We start from the raw sequence: 20,131 nt of genomic DNA, 5'->3' as shown, positions 1-20,131 counted from the left end.
TAATTCTTGCTTCTGGAAAAATTTAATTATGAAGAAGTTTTTTAAGAGTCATTCCCAAGTATATTTTCTAGAAAGTGTTTTGAATTATCAGGAATTATCCAATTTTTGCTATGAAACCTTTGTAAAATTTATTGCTTTGAATTTATTATATAAGATTTAATTTGCTTTGATTTAATTCAGTTTATTTTAGATGTTACTACATGAAAAGTTTTTTTTTTTTAAATCACAAATATGTTATTTTCTAATTTTTTTAGTACATCTTAGGAACAAAAACTTCTTTTAGAATTGATTGTTTTAAGAAACCTCAAAAGAATATCCAGAATTTGAAGGAATTAATCCTGTACTAGATAAACATAAAAGAGAAACCCTAACTACAGTTTCTTTGAAATACCTAAATGATCAAATCATGATGTATAATACAGGTACTGCAACCATTCAGAATAGATCCCTTGACAAGTTATGGAAACCTGACGAAGATATATGTTCCTAACTCACCAAAACACTACTGTTCTGTCTCCTGAAAAACTCAGAGCCTAACATTCAGACAATTTTCATTCTTTTGCTGAAGGTAGCCCCATTTTCCCCCAGATTCTAAAGCTAGATAAGCAGATTACTTCTTTTTTGTTTAATATTTGATAAAAATGTAGAATAATTTGGGTCAAGATTGGAAATATATAAACTACCCATATTTTAAGTAAATTGTAATTTTACCTATTTACATGTATGTCAAAATTGTCATTAGATATAAACTTGCTAAATATTTATCATTCTTCCTATGGTTTTGTGTGGAGGATGAACCACTAATTCATTTGTCAACCTCTTCATTTGACCACAATTCAAAATCTATTCTAAAATAGTCCTCATTTAGCCTCAAAATAAGATTAAAATCTTAAAAGTGTCTTAACCAAATAACATTAATGTTTTTGGGTGATTACAGGTTTGAATTTCAGTCTCCCCTCTCCTTGCAACAAACAATAGAAAAAAAATATTTAGTAAAATAAAATCTCAGTTATCCCAACTAATTGGAACTGTGATCACTTTGGATTATTAAAAATTTGTTAACACATTGACTGTCATGCTGAATTTCTTACAATGTAATTTATATGGACCCACTGATCACTCTCATGGTAGTAAAGACGTTAATAGAGACAATTTTAATTTACAACTTTTCTTTCTGAAACATTCTATAAAATTGTTTTAGGTTTGTTGATTGCTTCAACCTTATGATATATATATATTTGAAATGTCCAATGCATCTTATTCTTCTTTATGTGTAGAAATGCATATGAGACATTAGAAAAGCCATTAAAAGATTCACTTCTGTTAAGAAAAGTCAGAATATCAAACCACTGGTTAAGATTATTTATGATTGGTACTGTTTGTTGTTTACTTTCCATTTCCATTCTTTATTTCTTAGGGATATTTTTCCCTTCTCAACAAGGCAAAACTTTTCAACACATTTACAATAGTATTTTTTCATGAAAATGTGTAGAATTTTCTCTCATCATTATTGTACTGTTTAATAATGGAACTTTTTTATCCCTGCCCCCCCTTCCTTTTCTCCTCTAAACAACTTCCTGTATTATAAAAAATCACCCCAAACAATCTTCTCCAATGACAACTATGATATCCTTTTCTGAATTATTTGATGACTTAATTTTTTTTAAATGAAACTGTTTAATTTTACGTTATCAGCTCCATAAACAGATAATCGAGGTGTCCTTATATTGTAGCTTCAAAATTAAAGAAAGAAAGAAACAAAATCATTTAACAATTTTTTACTTGAATTTGAATTATAAAGATTTGAAGCATAGTAATATTTATCTTACTTCATTCATATTAACATGTTATGCAGATCATGTGATTCTCTTAATGCTAAAATAGTATCAGCATTAGGAGATATATGAAACTTTAAAAGATTTTAAATCAAATATCTCCTACATGCTGAACATAATGACCAAAATTTACCTTCATTATATTTTTAAGTGTGTTGATTTCCCTCCTTCAAATAATAACTTTAATGCTTTTTTTTTTTTTATTTTAGGATACTTGTTAAACCAAAGCTGTATAAAGCAGTGTTTTATTTTCCCTTTGCATTGTTTCTTCTTCTTACTAGGCTGGTAGCTGTCATTTTTGCTTTTTCAATTCTGTCACTACTTCCAAAAACATCTCCAAAGAGAAGGTAATAATTTTCATAAATTCAGTTATTGGTTTTAAGAAATTTTCTCATTATGTATATATTTTTTTGATATTTAAGTTATTTTTAAAAAAATGGGCATTTTTCATAATGTCTAATGTTTAAACATATCAAAAATGTTCTAAAAAAGTGAATAAAATTATCATTTACTTATTGAGAAACTTTATTTTCTTAATTTAATTCTATAATGTTTTATGTTTAATTGCAAACAAAAATTTAGTAACAATGGTATTTTTTCAATCACAATTTGTGATTGTTTCTTCATAAAATAAAAAAATACATTTGCCTACTTGTGATATGTTTAATGTGTTTAATCCCCAATTTGCACAGTACCTTGTTTCTCAAAGGTTTGCATATAAATTGAAATTATGCGATAGGAATGCACATTTCTCTTTCAAAGTAAATATGTAATAAATTTAGTAAACTATTATGATATAGTCTTATGTATTTTGTAATGAAAAGATTTTTATATAAATATTCATAAATTCATGGATGATTGATTTCTTGTTATAATTTAATATTTGTACAATGTTACACTGCTCTTCTTTTTCCACACAGTTACTTTTAATTTACTTCATTGGAAACTCTTTAATTTGATTTTAAATCAATGCCATATGAAATTAAATAAAGTTGGTGTGTGTACATGCAGGCATTATTATGCATTCACCAAATTACTTTAACTTTATACTGTACCTCTGATATTGAAATATACTGTTTACTTAAGATCCAAATTGCTCTGATTGTCATTGTTTTTTAAATGTAGTTTCGTCTGTCTCTTATTTTAAACAAAAGCAAATCTTGAAAAATTTCGATTTTCTTTTTGAAAGAGCTAAACTTATTCTAACATTTCAAACTGAAATAATGCAATTTGAATGTTGTATAAATCTAAAGTTATGTGTAGAATTGATTTTTGCTCTCTACATAGATAAGGGAATGAAACTAAAACACATCTGGAGTATCAAGTTATTATTGAAAATCTTGTTTCATGCTTCATTTAACAATGGATTTTGAAACTTCATTTGGTAGAATGGTTTCTCCAGATTCTGATGCACATACAGTAAACTTGCAATACAGTAAAGCACTATTAATACATGTTTCAAGAAACTGACATATAAATCAAAGGATATATAATTGAAATTTTGGTAAACAACATAAATCATTCAAATTCAAGGACTCGAATGCAAGTTTATTTAAAAGTAATAAAATTTCAGAAGATAATGCTAGTATATTACTTCTTAGAATTGAAACAATAACTAGATTTTAAAATTTAGTTATTAAAAAAAAATTTATCTTCTCATACAGTAGAATAAAATTACATTAACTTTTACTTTAAAATATTTATCATAATTTGAATCTCAAGTATTCCTTAATTGAAGCAAGACATTTGGGCTTTAATTCCTCATTATAATGTAATGTAGTGTTTTGCAAGTCTTCCTCAGCAAAATTAGTAATATCACAACTATGAAAAATTAATTAATGGCATCATTAAATGTAAATTGATAATAGGTTTTAATAATTTGAAATTGGATATTTAATTTGTTTTTTCAATTTGAGGTTACTTCAGATCTGTTTTAAATTTCTTGTTTTGTTATATTATTTTTTAATGGATTCTGTTAAAATTGAATGCATTATAATTGTAGGGCTTAAAAAATGACATGGAGTTATAATAAACTTCATAATTCATTGTCTATTGTAGTAATATTAGTCAAATGCTTTAAGATATGATCATACAAAGAAGACTTTTTTTTTTTCTTTTCTAAATCTCTAGTTTTTAAATATTAAAATTGAATTCATCTTTATTGTTGGACTGTAGTATGGACTGTCATTAACATTCCTAGTGATATGTTACGATCAGCCGTAGAGAAAGTTGTTTACAGAATGGAATATTTGGGCTAAGAAAATGGTGGTCATATTGAAAATTATCGATCTCTTCGCAGAAAAAATGAAACTACTGAGTAAAGAAAACTAAACAGATAATGAAATGAAATTGAAAATTAATTCCAAATTCGTTTTTCATTTGTTATTTTCAACCATTAGGGGAATTATTTTCTTGAATAAAACACATTTCTAGTAAAATGACTGCTATTTCATTCATTTGTCTGTTTACTGTATTTTTTTAAACATTGTCAGAAATTTTATTTTGCTGTTAAATCTCCAATTTATGTAAAAAGCGTCAAATTTCTCCCTGTTGGTGAGTTTTGGAATTAATTTTTTTTTTCCGTGGATTCCTTTTTCCCATGTTGTCATTAGTCCCCAAACCAAATTTTGGGGCTTTCCAGCCAATAGTTTCAACTACAGAACTCTCTGAATGGTGTCAGTTTTTTAAAAAAATCACCCTTTGTGTATATATATGAAAGAGATTTCATAGAACGAAGATTTCTAACTTGTTAAGGCCTTATCAGACGAGCAAATACCGTTTACACTTTGTGGACAAGCGTGCATGGAAAAACATACATAGTGACATCACATAGGCATTTGCTTTGCTATATGGTAAACCCAAAAACACATGTTAATTTTTTGCTTTTCCTGTTTTCTGAATATCTGTAGTTTACTCATTTTGTTAGGGAGATTCCTGTTCATGCATTCCGTATATTATTGCTTATAATAGATATTTATTGCTATTTTTAATTATTTTTACTTGCTATACTTATTTTTAGTAACAATTTTGTTTTTGTTATTAATCCTGAGGTATGTTGCTGTCCCATCCATCAGTTTTGTGAATTTTTCAGTAATAATGACAGGTTTACATAAAAAAAATCTAATAACTGCATAATGTGTCTGTATTAGTATTTTATAAATTTAAATTGTGCATATCAAGTTTAACACAGAAATATGCTAAAAAGGCGATTTTATGGGTGGGTGTGCAATTAACTTTAAAAATAAAAACTTCACTAGTATATATATATTTTTTTACATTAAAAAATTAAACAGCAGCAGAATCAGTCATATTTTACAATTCCCTCAAATCTGTGTATAAAATTTGCTGTACTGTGTTTCAATAGTTAGAAAATGAATTGATCCTTATTAACTTTAATATCAGCATAGGAGTTAAATAATTTTTTGATTGTATGTGAGATGTTAATTACATATTTTAGAAATTCAAAGTGTATAATCAAAAATTTTAAATCTAATCAGATATATTTCACAAAAAGAAGAAAGTTCACATTAACATAAATAATTTTTTAAATTCTGAAAATAAATTTTCTTTGTTTTGATGACTATCTGTTGGTGTTAGTATCTCTTCAACTTCTGATAATTTTTGTACAAATTTCTTCATATAACATTTTTTTTAAATAATGAATGTTCGGTGGATTCAAAACAGCCGGTTTTTCATGATTAAATCCAATCAAAACCAACTTTTTACCACACGACCATTACAACTCTTTTTGGTGTCTTTTTCCAGAGAAGGAGTGATTCAGAAATATGTTTACAAGTTAGTTTCATGTTAACGTCAGTAGTGCCATTTTTGGCAACTATGTCACTACCAAAGCCATACGCAATTGGTTGAATTTTATTTGCAAATGATCTTTCCATCACTATTGTCAACACTTTCAAGCAGTGTGAAAACTGCACACAATGACGAAAATCTTGTCTGACTGGTTTCCTGCAGTCGTTAACAAACTTCCCATGAAAGTGTAAACGGTATTTGCTCACCTGATAAGACCTTTATACCTGAACCCCTAAAATACCCTGAATCAGTTAAAGCATTAAAAAAAAAAAACATGTTCTAGATTATGGTAGAAAACAAATAACAAAAAGGAAATATTATTTTTTTTAATTCTGAAATGATACTCAAGTTTGTGTGAAAAGTTAAAGTTGTGCAAGTTCATACAGCTCTTCATAAAATAAGAAAAACAAAATAGTTCATTAATTGGCTGTCATTGTTGAGATAAAAATGGAGGGAGCTGATTGCTTATTTCTGCTTTAAAAAATGTTTCCAACATGATTCACATGACTTGTGGTAAATTTTGGAATAAGAACACTCTTTTTGGTAGCATATCACAAATCTTGGCATAACATTGCCTTAAAAAATTTTTTTTTCTTCCCCTTCTTCTTCTTTTGAGGTTATTATTCATTAAAAATTAAGCACAGTGGTTTTGAAAATAGTAGTTTTTTTTTTTTTTTTTTTTTTTTTTTTTGTAGCATCAATTAGCAGAGTTTGTTGATTGAAGTAATGTTCAAAAATTTTCTATCATTATTTCAAATACCATTTATAAAAATAGATTATAAAACTGACTAAGTAGTCTTTTTTTTTTTAAGCATATTAATAGCATAATTTTTGCATTAAAAAGTTAGTTACATATAAAGTATCTGTAAGTTGGTAATTTAAATATTTTTATAATTTTTTTGAAAAATTCATCTGTATTTATAATAGGGTTGCCATGCCACTGGGAAAACAGGAAAATCTAGCAAAACTGGAAAATTTGAAAATTTTCATAAAAACAGGGAATTTTTCTGATCCCCCCCCCCCAACCAAACTATGTCAATCTCTAAAGATTGCAAGAATGAAAGATCGTTATCACTGCTTCCAAAACCGAAACATTTCCATTCATGATTGTGTACCATGGAGAATAGCCACTTTTTTCTCTCACTTTTTGTTTAAATCATTCCAATTTCGATTTGCAAGACAATTGTTCTTTTTACCTGAGATTCCCGAATTGCAGCTAATGAGCATGCGGTAGACTTCTGTGATTAAGAAAGAATACCATTTCTCTGGCAGGATTAGCAACATTCAGTATGCGGAAGAAGTGTGGTGGTGTTTAATGTACCATACTTGAGCTTATTGAATGATTTATTTATTATTTAAGACACTGAGAGCTTATTCAAAGAAGATTAGAGAATGTTTTAAAATCGCTGAGCTGCTCAAAATCCGTATGCAATGCCAATTAGACAGATAAAAGAAGTCAATCCTAATTTTGCTGAATGGGTTCAAGAAGTTCCACAAAATCAATTTTTCACTTTGAAAGAAGGTAATAAGCCTAAGTAATATATGAAAATAGAACTTACTAGTCATGCCAAAAGAGGAAACCATACAAGACTGTGTGCTAGTTCAAAAGAGTCATCATTGATGCTGGATCTAAAAGAATGACACATCAAATTTGTAAATGTCAGATTTAATGTCTAAAAATAAACCGATTTCAAACTTTTTAGTTCATTTAAAGCTGAATTTTAATGGGTATTAAAACTTGTTGCATAACTTTCGTCCTTTTTAATGCATTTTATGATACATCAGAAATATTTTCACTTATATTCACTGAAAGTGAAATAGCTAAAAAATGTACATTAGGCCATACAGAAATATTGTACCTTTTTTGTTATAAATTAAGTCCATTAGCTCCATGAAATGCAGAAATTGATGCCCAAATACTTGAATTGGCAAAAATGAATAAATAAAGAAATCTTGCTTTGTAATGGTTTTTGTGAAGTGATCACTAAATGATTTGTATCAGGATAATAAAAATGTTGTTTTTTATTTCATCCAAATTCTTAATTCTGTATGACTTACATTTAAAGAGCATAAGAGGTAATATATCCCCCTCCCCTTAATATATGCATTTGGTCTTGCTAAATTCTATTAAAGAAATTTTTTTTTCTATGTGTAAATATAAATCTTCTTTTAATGTGCTATTATTTTGAATAATGTTAAATTGTTGCCTCATTTCCTTCTTTTTTCTACTCCTTAAAACCATATTCCAATATAACTAGCCCATGATTGCTTTTCCCCCTTTTTTTTTGTATCTTGAATATATGTGCAGAAAAAGCAAAGGATTTTTTTTTTTTCATTATTTGAGTAGCAACCCTGTTATAATTATTTTTCTATTATAAATTGAATTATATTTAAAGAATTAAGAGACAAAACATTTATTTTTGCATAAAATCTGTATATTAATTAAAACCATCTTATGCATGCATTTTAAGTAATTTTGAATATTCAAAAAAATATGCATGAAAACTTTTAATTATTATTCTGATAAATGTAAATTGTAATTCCAGAATTAGGAAAATAAACATTTATTTTTGCATAAAAAATGAAAAGCATATTAATTAAAATTATTTTTAAACTATTAGATGAACTAATTTTGAAAGAAAACAAAAAATCAAAAAATGCAAGCCTAGGATCGAACTTTGGTCTCATGAATACGAACTCAATGCTTTACCAACTGTGCTGTCGAAATGGTCAGCACCTGTGTCACATTATTAGCTTATAATCTATACTGAAAGTTTGAGGACCATTTTCTCAAAATTTGTTAGTTATTGCACTTTAATATTTTAATGAATGAACATCCTGAAGGTGTAATACAATTATATTAAATGTCTTTCCAAATTTAATTTTACAATTTGTGCTCTTCTCCTTGCTAATTTTGGTTTCAAAAATTTCACATCTGTTTTAAGACTTTGCAAATAACTTATTTCTAACTATTGTAGAAACAAACGTAAAACTTTTTTCGAAGCTTAAATGTATTGACTTTAATGCAAAATAATAAAGAAATTTGAAAATTTTTATGAAAACGATGATTTTTGGGTATGTGTATACCTTTATTAATAAAAATTGACATCTCGACAAAAATTTTATCTGTAAACATAGCATTTCTTTCTTAGTACTTTCTTTTAAATCTTTAGAATATCCATTAATGTCTTTTTAGATCTTAATTGAAAGTTATAAAAACATGCTATTATTACTTGCGAATTTATAAAATTTTACTGTATAAAATTTTCAATTAAATATATGTTTCACTATTTCATTCACAATGATGAGTTAATACTATTTACAGGATAATATTCGAATATATAGGGTTCAAAAAAGGAACTACATGTTAGAAATAATATATAATTTCATTTATAGTAAAATAATAACTAAATTATAAATCAATCAGTGTTTATATATACTCTTGTGTTGGCAATAAAAAAATCCCCACCAAGATTGCAGCCAAGCATGTGGAACACATTCGATATTAAAATAAAGCAAGTGGTAAAATGTAATGCAGTTGCATTAGTTTCAACAACAAGGTAACTAAATTAAATACAATAACTAAACCATGCAATGAAATATTGTTCAGTTATACCATCAAAATCACTATGTGATCCTAGTTATGATATTTTAAATTGATTTAAAATGGATGTAAATAAAATGTATTTATTGTCTATATCTGTGAAATGGTGCAAGGCTATCCTTACAAATTTTTCTTTACATCCAATTGCACAACAAATTTGCACCATGATTTGAATATACTTTAAAATTTCACTGTTAAAAATGACTATCTGCCATTAAAATGTTATAGAAAATGCAGTTACTCTCTGCTTGCTATTCTGCTGTATAGCTGTCACTAGCCATAAACATTATCAATCATATTGCCAGACTCTGCATAGCATATCCATGTCTTTGTGAAAGCTGTAATGATTCTAGACTCCAAACACTGCTTCTAAAATGTTTATTTTATTCTTTTCATATATAGCCATCCAGAAAAATAAAAGATTATTACTATTTCTTGAAACTTTTTTTAATGCTTCATGTTTTGGCATTTTAATATTAAGCACAATTAATATCAGGTATAAATAATTGTTACTTAAAAATGTATAAATATTTAATATTTTCACCAAAAGTTTTTGTTTGCTATTTTTTCCTAACATCTAGTTATCAACATAATTAGTGAAAATGTTTTTACGTACAATAGGAAAAAGCAGCTTAACTAAAGCCCAGCTCCTGTCACTGTTATGATTTTTAGCTTTAAGGGATCTCTGTTTTAATTTAAAAAGATATATATGTAGCTACCCCCCCCCTTTTTTTTTCCTTCAAACTTCATATTGATCATACCATGTGTTACAAGAACAAAGGTATGAATTTTGGATATTAATATTTAAAACTGGTTGTAAAATATTGACCAATTATTATAATTCCAAAACAATTGATTTTAATTTAATAAGTATTTTACAATAATTATTTTTTCCCTCTTCTCAGAAATCTTTTTATTGAATTATGAATTATCGGACATTATTGCTATTATTTCTGTAAAACATTTTGTTTTGTTTATTTTTAATCATTATGAATTATTACTAAATTTTTCATATGAATGGATGACATGAAATGGATGTTATTGCTAAAATTTTCTTTTAATATTCGTTTTTAATTTTGTGTTCATTTAAAATTCCCCATATATTCAAAAAATGCTCTGAAATTTAAAAATAATATTAAGCATGAGAAATTAATTTGTTTAATACATTATGGGTACACATGCTTGTAATTTTTTTAAAAAGAGAAGGACATCATTTTTCTTATATGGTTTGATGTATATAAAACTGTTTGCCACAAAAATTTACAAAATTCATTCTTACTATCTTTTTTGAAATTTATACCTCTAAAACATTTTTCTTTTTATGCAAGAAAGAAAAGAAAAAATGATAAAAACCAATTCTCCACTTTTTTCTCTATTTTATGGGTTACACATTGATCCAACGTGCAATTGATTTTTTTTATTATAGTTGGTGAGCTAAAAGGCAATGCAATTTTGATTTCATTGTAGAATTTTTCGTAGTATTTCATTGTAGTAGATTTCATTTTGTATTTGTAAATGAATTTTTTTTTTCTGTTAGTAAAATTATTGTTTAATTTTGATTGGTGTGTTATTAAACAGTATGGTGTGTTATTAAATAATATAGTTAGTAAGGAAAGAAATGATTCATTTCATTCTTAAACACTCTACCCATGTGCTTATATTTTTATACTGCATTTGCTATGAGTAAAACAGTTCTGAGATATGACTGGTTAGCTGAAAGTCTTATCTAATTATCACTAATTTTCTAGTGTTGGTTAATATATTTGCAAAAAAAAAAAAAAAAAAGGAAGGGTAGGGTTTTATTTTAATGAAGCTTATCTGAAATTCAATGTCTGAATGTAAAAATGATTTTACATATTAAAAGGGTTTTTTTCTGAGATTTAAATTTTATTTTACATTAATTTTAGTTAAAAGAGTAGAGCAATTTTTCAAATAAAAGTTAACATATTGTGCAGTAATAAAAGAGAATGAAATACAGCAACATCGTTCTGAAGATATTGGAAACATTTGAAAAATGTGATTGAAATTTCTTTAAAAACCTGTAAATGTCAGAGAAAAGTCAGTTAAATTCGAATAGCAAAAATGTTGGCCACCCTTTAACTGTTGTCTCAAAAGGAAGGTGACCCATGGTTTTATTCTTAAAGATAGATGGAGAGTTTTTTCTTCTAAAAATGTTTTAAGAATGGAAAATTGAATGTATACCCAATTTGGTAAAAATCAAATTTATCTTCTCAATATAAAAATATTATAGTCTTAGCAAATACTCATGTAAAATCTGAAAATTAATATTTGGATGACTAACACTTTCTTGTTCTGAAGGAGAAAATGCAAGAATTAAATATGTAAAATGAAAACATTGAATTATAATTTCACTGACTTTGCAATTAATTTAAAATAATTTAAAAAGTCAGTGTTTCCTGAAATTGATATAAAGATAGTATTTCTTTCTGTTAGTGTGAAATATTACATTGAGTATTTATGTGTGATTACTTAATTTATAATGTAAAAAAATATTCTAGAAATGGTCTTTATTGCTTATTTATTTTATTACTATTATGCATGCTTTATAGCTGCAATTCCCAATTTATGAGCTGCAAATAGCATATTATTAGGTTGTGGAACACTAATTAAAAATCAAAGGCAGGGGAGCTGACTAAATGTGGAGAATGATTTGAGGCTGAAACGTCATGTTTTAATCTAGATTCTGACTCTCTCATGGGTATACAAACTAGGTTCAAAAGCTCTAGTGTGTGGGTTTGTGTTAATTTAATATTAAACCCGAGATAATTTAAAAGTAATATTATACATGAGAATTGAATTTGTTTGATACATTATAGGTACACATGGCTCTTGTAATTTTTTTCAAAAATTTATTTTAATAGAGGAGGGCAGCGTTTTTCTTATACGGTTTGATGTATATGAAACTTTTTACCACAAAAATTTACAAATTTCATTCATACTATCTTTTTTGAAATTTATTCATTTTTTTTTCATGCAATAAAGTAAAAAATTGATAAGGACCAATTTTCCACTTTTTGCTGTATTTTACAGGTTAAGCCATTTACATTGAGCCAGCGTGCAAGCAGTATTTTATTTGGTGAGCTAAAAGTAATTGCAAATGTGCTCTTAATACAGAATTTTTCATGTTCTGATGCAGAGAATTCATTTTGTATTTGTAAATGCATTTTTTTTTTGATAAAATTATTGCTTAGTTTTGATTGATGTGTTTATAAACAGTATGGATAGGGGACCCCACTGGAAGATAAAAAAGCATTTCATTCTTCAGCATTCTGTCAGTGTGCATATATTTTTATTCTGTATTTTTTGTGAGTAAATTTGACAAACAGTTCTGAGATATGACTGATTGGTAAAAATTCTTTCTAGATGGGCCTTTATCTTCTAGTTAATATATTTATTAAAAAAAAAAGGAATGGTTTTACATAATTGAAGCTTATCTAAAATTAAGTTATTATTATTATTATTATTTTGTTTGTTTTGTGAATGAAATTTAATTTTACATTGATTTTAGTTAAAAGAGTAGAACAATTTTTCAAATAAAGTTAGGAACATATTTTGCAATAATTAAAGAGGATAAAATGAAATATTATCATTCTGAAGATTTTAGAAACATCCGAAAAATGTCAGGGAAATTTCTTAAAAAATCTGGAAATATCAGAGAATTTTAAACCGTAGAAATACTGGCCACCCTGATACAGCTACTGACAGACCTAGTTTATTAAATTGATTTCAATAATTTTTTTTAAGAATATTCAATTAAAGCTAATAATAATAAATTAATTTATTAATAATTCTGTGTTTGTCTGCTATGTTACATGTACTTAGTTCCATGTAATACATATCAATTTGATGAAGTTAACTGCAATCTTGATATAAAAATCTTAAATAGGAAAAATTATCTTGAATTATTGTATGTGCATACGTTGTCTAAAACATTGAGCTCAGTTTTTTAGCTGTGCTATTTGCTTATTTAACCAGTTCTTAATTATGAGGTATATTCCAAAATAGTCCTTGTTCTGAGCTTCTAAACTAAACTAATAACTATAGAGGCATGTAGTTTAACTTGATAACTAATTATAGAGCAAGTTGCAGCATATTTTAAATAAAGAGAAGCTTAAAATAAGCACAAAATATTCGCTAGATTTATTTTATGCATAAGTTTTCAGCAATCATTTGCTATTGCTGCTAATATCAAAACATTTCTGTTCATTCTTTAATTGTCAGTACACTTAGAAGAAATTAGGAAGATGTTATTTATTTAATTGCTATGAGGATTGTGTCTGTGTGTCAGAATTTGAACTCCTGTATATATGTCTTCCACTTTTGAGACACTTTCCTGTCATTTGGTAAGCAAAATTACCCTAAATTCTTTTGTGTAATTTGGTTTTTCAACAAGGACAAGAAATGTGATAATAGTGAATAATTGCTGTAAACTTACTCATAGTTTTAATCTTTCTATTGTGCACTTTTTCAGACTTTTCTACCTTAATTCTTAAGTGAACTACTTAGCAGTTTTTCTGCCCTTAACCAGTGTTTTGAATTACTAGACTATGTCATTGTTGCATCAGCTGATAGTTTTCTCACGAGTTTGAAAAAGCACTCAGTTTCAAACTTTTTTAACAAACAAAATCTGCTGGAAAAAAGTGACTCATTTAACAAGGAATGTTTTGCAGAACAAATGATGAGGAGACACTGTGACATCACATGCTGGATTGGACTGTATCAGTCTATATTGAGTGCTGGTTTGAAGAGAACCATGGTATCAGCATGGAAGGAGTTTTGGCCAGATAGTGTTATGAAATAAGAATCCAAGGGTTTTGAGCTAATGCCTGTTGATCCTTAATCAAAAGATTGTATATCTGACTAAGATTATCAGGCTAAATGTGGATAGTAACAAAATCAATGAGCTGGCAGAATAACATAACCAGAATGACCGAAGAATTTGTGGATCAGTGTTCTGTGTCGCAATAAAAAGCTATGTGGGAAATTTGATCTGGAGACCGAAGAATTTGTGGATCAGCGTTCTGTGTCACAATAAAAAGCTATGTGGGAAATTTGATCTGGAGAGGAGGACATAATTTATTTAGAAATGCAACACCTTTTCAGTGAAATAAGAGAGATGCTGAAATCATGGGAAATTATTGTATTGTACTTTGAAAAGGATCACCCTAATGAGGCAGTAGATATGTGTGCTACAAATTCATTTAACAATAATGCTGTGTCTCATTTTCATCAAATTTTGAAACATAACCAAAAACAAATGTCTTTAGATTTTTTTTTTTTTTTTTTTTTGTAAAATAAGCATGCATTATAAATAATAAATTATATTATTATAAATTTGTTTGATTATTTTTTTCATGATTGTATGCATTGTCTTGTTTTACATGGATTTCTATGGCTACATTAATTGAGCATTTCACATTAGGAGTAAATTAACAAATTATGCTTATTAAGTGAGGTTCCACTGTACCATTACCATTTACAATTGTTTCAGGGCAACTTATGTGTTATGAATTAAATAATTGTGTGATAAAAGTGTTATTAAATTTTAACAAAACCTTTAACCAAAAATCTTTATAATGTAAAGTTGATATAATCATTTTTTTTATTAGTGTAAACTAGAATAGTATTGGATATATAGATATTTTATTGCATTTTCAAAGTATTAAATTCAATTTAATTTATTTATAATTTATGTTTATAAAATTCTATGTTTTTGATCTTCTGTTATTGTGCAGTTCTTTCCTTTGGGGGGGGGGACAAAATTATTTCTCACACTTCTGGCTGAAAGCTCAATAGTTTTTAACTGTCTTTTTCATGAAACATCTGTATTAATTTCATAATGTTAATATTTCTATTTCAACCTTGTTTCTCTAATGATCATATTTATTTTATTAAAAATGAGCCTCAATAGTTCTGAATTATGTATTTTGCTTGAGTTAAAAAATAACTGTATTTTTCAAATCAGCTCTAAAATTTGAAGAAATAAAAATCTCCTTCTTACCTTGTTAATTTTTTTCTTTCATATTTATGTAGAATTTTATGCTTTATTTATTAATTTAAATGCTTTAAATCAGTGAATTGACAAAGACTGTATAATGAATATTTATAAACTTGCATTTAACTTTCATGTGAATCTATACTGCAAAATTGTTTAGTGAAATTTTTCTTTTTCAGTTTGGTGCTTAAAGGATTTAGTAGAATCTTGGGCATTGTTGTTGAGGTGGATGATAAGTATAATGATGAGAATGCAAAATTGCTAATTGCCAATCATGTGAGCTTGTGGGACCGCCTTGCTGTGAATGTTATGTTCCCTTGTTGTTCTGTACGTATATTAATATCTAATTCATTCTTAATGTGTTCATTTGAATTTCTGTAATTACATTTCACTTTTGAATGATTGTTTGTGAGCTTGGGACCTTATTGTGTGCATATATTTGTCATACAGTTATAACAAGTTTTTTTTTTTCCCCAAAGGAATAACTTTGCATCCCTCAAAGCGTTAAAAATCTGAAGAAATCAACTTACTGTGTTTGTTGTAAAAATTAAAAGAATAAATGGTGATTGTATAACCATCATAAATGGAAAGATTTTTGTGCTAGTGTAGCTCTTTCAGAGAACAAATACTTCTAATGTTCGCTGTGATGCATTTTGAGATAGAATAATTATTTTACAAAATTACTTATAATAATAAAATGAAATTCTACAAGATTGTTTAAAGTCATTCTAGAGTTAAACCTCAATGTATGATTGCTCATGTTCCTAAATTTTAGAAAATTTATATAGCTGTGTACTAATCCTTTTTAAAAAATATAATAAAAATTTCATACATGATTTGCAGATTAATAACAATTAATATGAATTTTCTCAGCAGTGTACAATTGTTACCTTTAGATATATTAAAAAAATATTCTGAACTTTTATTCCCAATCTACATTTTTATTTCAATTTGTAGGGAGTCAAAATTCAATAAGTTTTATGAGTTAAAATTAATTTTCATCATTTTAGCTGCTAGAAGAAAAGAGATTGTTGAATTTCATTTTCCTGTTGATAGGATGCTTTGAAGTTGATCTGAAAGATTTCTTTAAGTTCCTGCTTGTCAGTATTAGATTTCATGCATCATTCCCATACCTAGAATTGATTAACTTCTTAATGTCATCATTTTTAGATGCTCAACAAATAAATTAGTTTTCAAAATGGTAGTTTTTTTTTTTTTTTTTACATTATCTATACTTTCCCCCTTTTTATAGTTGTGTATTTTCTGTAGGCGGTTCAAGGTTACATTTTGTACCGCGTTAACAGGTACCAGACAACAAATAACGAGGTAGACAATTTGATCTTGAACCACCTACAGAAAATACACAAACTATAGGAGGGTATTAAATAGTTTGAATGATTTAAAGTAGTCTTATTAGTGCTTTTTTTTGTTGTTGTTTCTTTGTTTATTTGTTCTTTCACTCCATGGTTCTGAAAGAGTTTTCTGATCCTTAGAAAGATCACATGAAATAAAAAAAATTCCTCTTGGAAAGCTGGAAGGTAAAGGTAGATTTCCTTTACTCTACGTTACTATCTGGCAATATAAATTGTTGATGTTAGAAGCAGTCAAAATAAAATCTTGAAAAATAATTTTTCTGCCCCTAATTTCTAAGATATTGCAGTTATTGAAAAACTTTAATTACAAAATGAGAAACTAATTTGGCTAATTTCATTTATTTTTCTATCTTCAATATTAAGAAAGTTATAGCGAAATGAAAATTTCAACTCCACCATTTTCACTCTCTTTGAGCTAGATGTGCCATTTACGACCTCGTCCGAGATTTTTACATTTTTAACAACATATTCCAAACCTGTTAAAATCCAAACAAAATTACTCTAGTTATCCTGTTCACAAGGTAATATAGGCATAGTGTTATATGCATATATATATTATATAATTTTTGATTGAAAGGGGGTTTGGGATTATAGGGACCATGATTGTTGAAGAATTGAAGAAATTTTCCCAAAATCTTGTCATGAGAACTATTGCAATAAGTAGTCTTCCTATAGGAATCTACCTAAAAGAAATATCCATATTTGTTGATATAAATAATGATTGCTGCTTAAAAATTCACCCTCTTATATTCTATGTTTGAGGAACAATGTTAAAAACTGGTAATGTCGAAGAAAGTGGTAATATGTTTACCAAAATTAGAATCAAAGGATTCCTTTATTATAAAGCAATGCTTAAACGTTTTCACAAGGTGAATAGCATCATGAAAAGTAATTAAATTTTTTTAGAAAGTGTTTAATTTTCTCGAGAAGTGCTGAGAAATATTTTTGAGGTGTGCCTACACATATTAAGATAACACTTAATGACTTTCTTTACCCCACTCTTTTGTGAACCATGTACATTGTTGTTTATTGAAATTATTAGGAAGGTTATCCCAAGGAGCAGTGCAAAGGTACTTTCTATGTCATACTTTTTGCAACTCAAGAAACATTTTAATGTCAGTGGAATTTGAAGATGATGAGGAATTTGCTTTAGTTAGGCTTGATAAATACATGTTTAATATTTTTATGTGTTAAAGAAAAATACTGTGATTGGTCCAATGAGTAGAAAATAAAAATACAGCATGATGAACTTTGACACGCCAAAAGATAAATTGCATATATGGGAGAAGCTGCTCTAAAAACACTTACATTAAAACCTCTATGTTCCATTACATATTATTGTTCTCGTTAATATGTCCTTTGGGAGCAATATCTGGAATGCATATTAAAGGGATTTTACTGTGCTATATTGAATTGTAATTCATTGCTGTGTGTTTGTTGATTGTGTAAAATATAGTATGATGAAATCATAACTTGAAGCCATAGGTTTTTAATTATCGTAATTTCGTTCACATTTATATATATAATATAATATAAACCAAACCATTTGAAAATTTTTATTTGTTGGACCAGTCTTTACAAATTTTAGTTTTTATATATAAAAAAATACTGCTAGATCTCACAATTGAAATTTTTAAAGGGGAGAAAAAAAAAGTTTTTCAAAGCTTTCATTCTTTAGAGTTCAGATTCTATCAATTTTTGAATGGATATATACATACAGGTTTGTCCTAATACACAGAATAATAGAAACAGTTGGAGTTAGGAACATGAAATTGCTTCTTGGGTATGCTATGAATGGATTTTTAAAATTTTTAGTTAGAAGTTTAATTAAAAACTAAAAACAGAATTTTTATGTGTTTCCATCATAACATCGAAGCTTATCACACAAATATTATTTTTATACCGTTTTAAAATTTTAAAAATGTGACTTTTTTTATGAATGAACTTTGACTAATTTTGTTTGAATGAATGCATTTTTTTAAAAACATTTTAATAGTTTTTAGAAAATTATTTATGGACTCAATTTCTAATATTGATTATTATTGTAATGAAATTTAAACAATGCTATTGAGTCATATTAAATGTGTTGATACTGTGATTTAAAAAAATATATATTTGTTTTAATTTAATATTCGAAACTTTAAGCAGTTCACTGAATAAGATTCTTCATTTGTTGAGTGTTCCCATTGTTTTAAAATTTAACATCTCACACTAGCTTGAAATAATACTTTTTAAAAAATGCATTAACTGTTGTTTTTTATTTTCATTTTACTTCTAATTACAGAGCTGGCATCTTTTTACCCTCATGAATTTATTTCCATTACTTATGAAAACTAAGAATTCTGAAATCGTTTTCATCTCTTCATAAAATACATAATCACGTTTTTCTGTAATTTTTTTTAAGCTAAAGTTTGAAAATATTATATGCTTGCAAATAATTTTATATTACTCCTGAATTTCTAAATATTGCAAGATAACATAAGAGGAAATTTATCCTTTCCATTCCAGCTATGTCAGATTTTATTTGTCAAGATCAAATACAAAATTTTTGGTCATCATACGCTTCAACATGAGTGTCAATGTTTTCAGAAATGATGTATCTATCTAAATCAATTAGTGATTTGTTAATTTTAAGTCAATGTTGGGAAATATCCCAGATTTTTTTTTTTTTTTCCATTTTTATGCTTTTGTCAAAACTGAAAATTTGTTTTGCAACAGAAGACATTTTTATTCTACTAAAAAATTTCGTAATCCTATCTGTTAAAAAAAAAATTATAAAATAAATAAGAAAATGAAATACACATGATAACTAAAAAGAAGATTAATTTTAAACAATTAGTTACCAAATTGTTTTCACATTTTTTAAGTTAGAATGATTTTCTGAATTATTTTTACTTTCATATGCAGGAAAATTTGAAATTAAAGGACAGTTTGCCAGTTTTTTGTTATTCCAATGTTTTTTTATACAGTCCTGTTTAGAGTTCCCTATCACAGTTTGATATGTTCTGATATAAAGTGACTGCTGAAAGTTATTTTGTTTATTTTTTGTACATATACTTAAAATAGCATTGAGTAGGATTGTTGACATCTTTCTAAGGAATTGCAGCCATTTAAGTCCAGTAAGTTTTCATTCTTTAAAGTGATGGAAGATTACTTTAAAGTCTTTGGAAAATAATATTACTAAATCTAAACTATGCTCATTGTTTTTCATTTCATTAATTTAAAAAACACAGCAATATTCCTGTAAATCTACAATAGCTTAATTAAGAATTTGAAAGAAGGAGAATCAACTAAAAACAAAGTTATTTTGTTTTATTCCAAAAGCTTCTTTTTGGCATCTTTGTGTGAAGTTTATTTATATGATTTCCTTGTAGATTCCAACAATAAAGTAACATAATATGAGTATCTCATCTGCTGTGGCATCTAACCTTCTTTATGTCCAGATGAAATCACTGATTTTGTTCTTCAATAGTATCACCAAAATTTTAAGGCA

At 27.0% G+C, this 20,131-nt stretch overlaps 1 protein-coding gene across 1 annotated transcript in view; it reads left to right on the top strand.

Moving 5' to 3' along the window:
- The window catches only part of LOC129958287 (lipid droplet-regulating VLDL assembly factor AUP1-like), a 66,200-nt gene that overhangs the window by 2,831 nt on the left and 43,238 nt on the right, over positions 1-20,131 (top strand). Inside the window, exons 2-3 of the mRNA XM_056070641.1 lie at positions 2,045-2,182; positions 15,445-15,592. Of these exons, the coding sequence (XP_055926616.1) occupies positions 2,045-2,182; positions 15,445-15,592 (286 nt within the window). The remainder of the gene's footprint in view (positions 1-2,044; positions 2,183-15,444; positions 15,593-20,131) is intronic.

The sequence above is a fragment of the Argiope bruennichi genome, chromosome X1 (assembly GCF_947563725.1).
Source record: "Argiope bruennichi chromosome X1, qqArgBrue1.1, whole genome shotgun sequence".
Classification (NCBI taxonomy): domain Eukaryota; kingdom Metazoa; phylum Arthropoda; class Arachnida; order Araneae; family Araneidae; genus Argiope; species Argiope bruennichi.
This window is presented reverse-complemented; position numbering and strand designations above follow the sequence as displayed.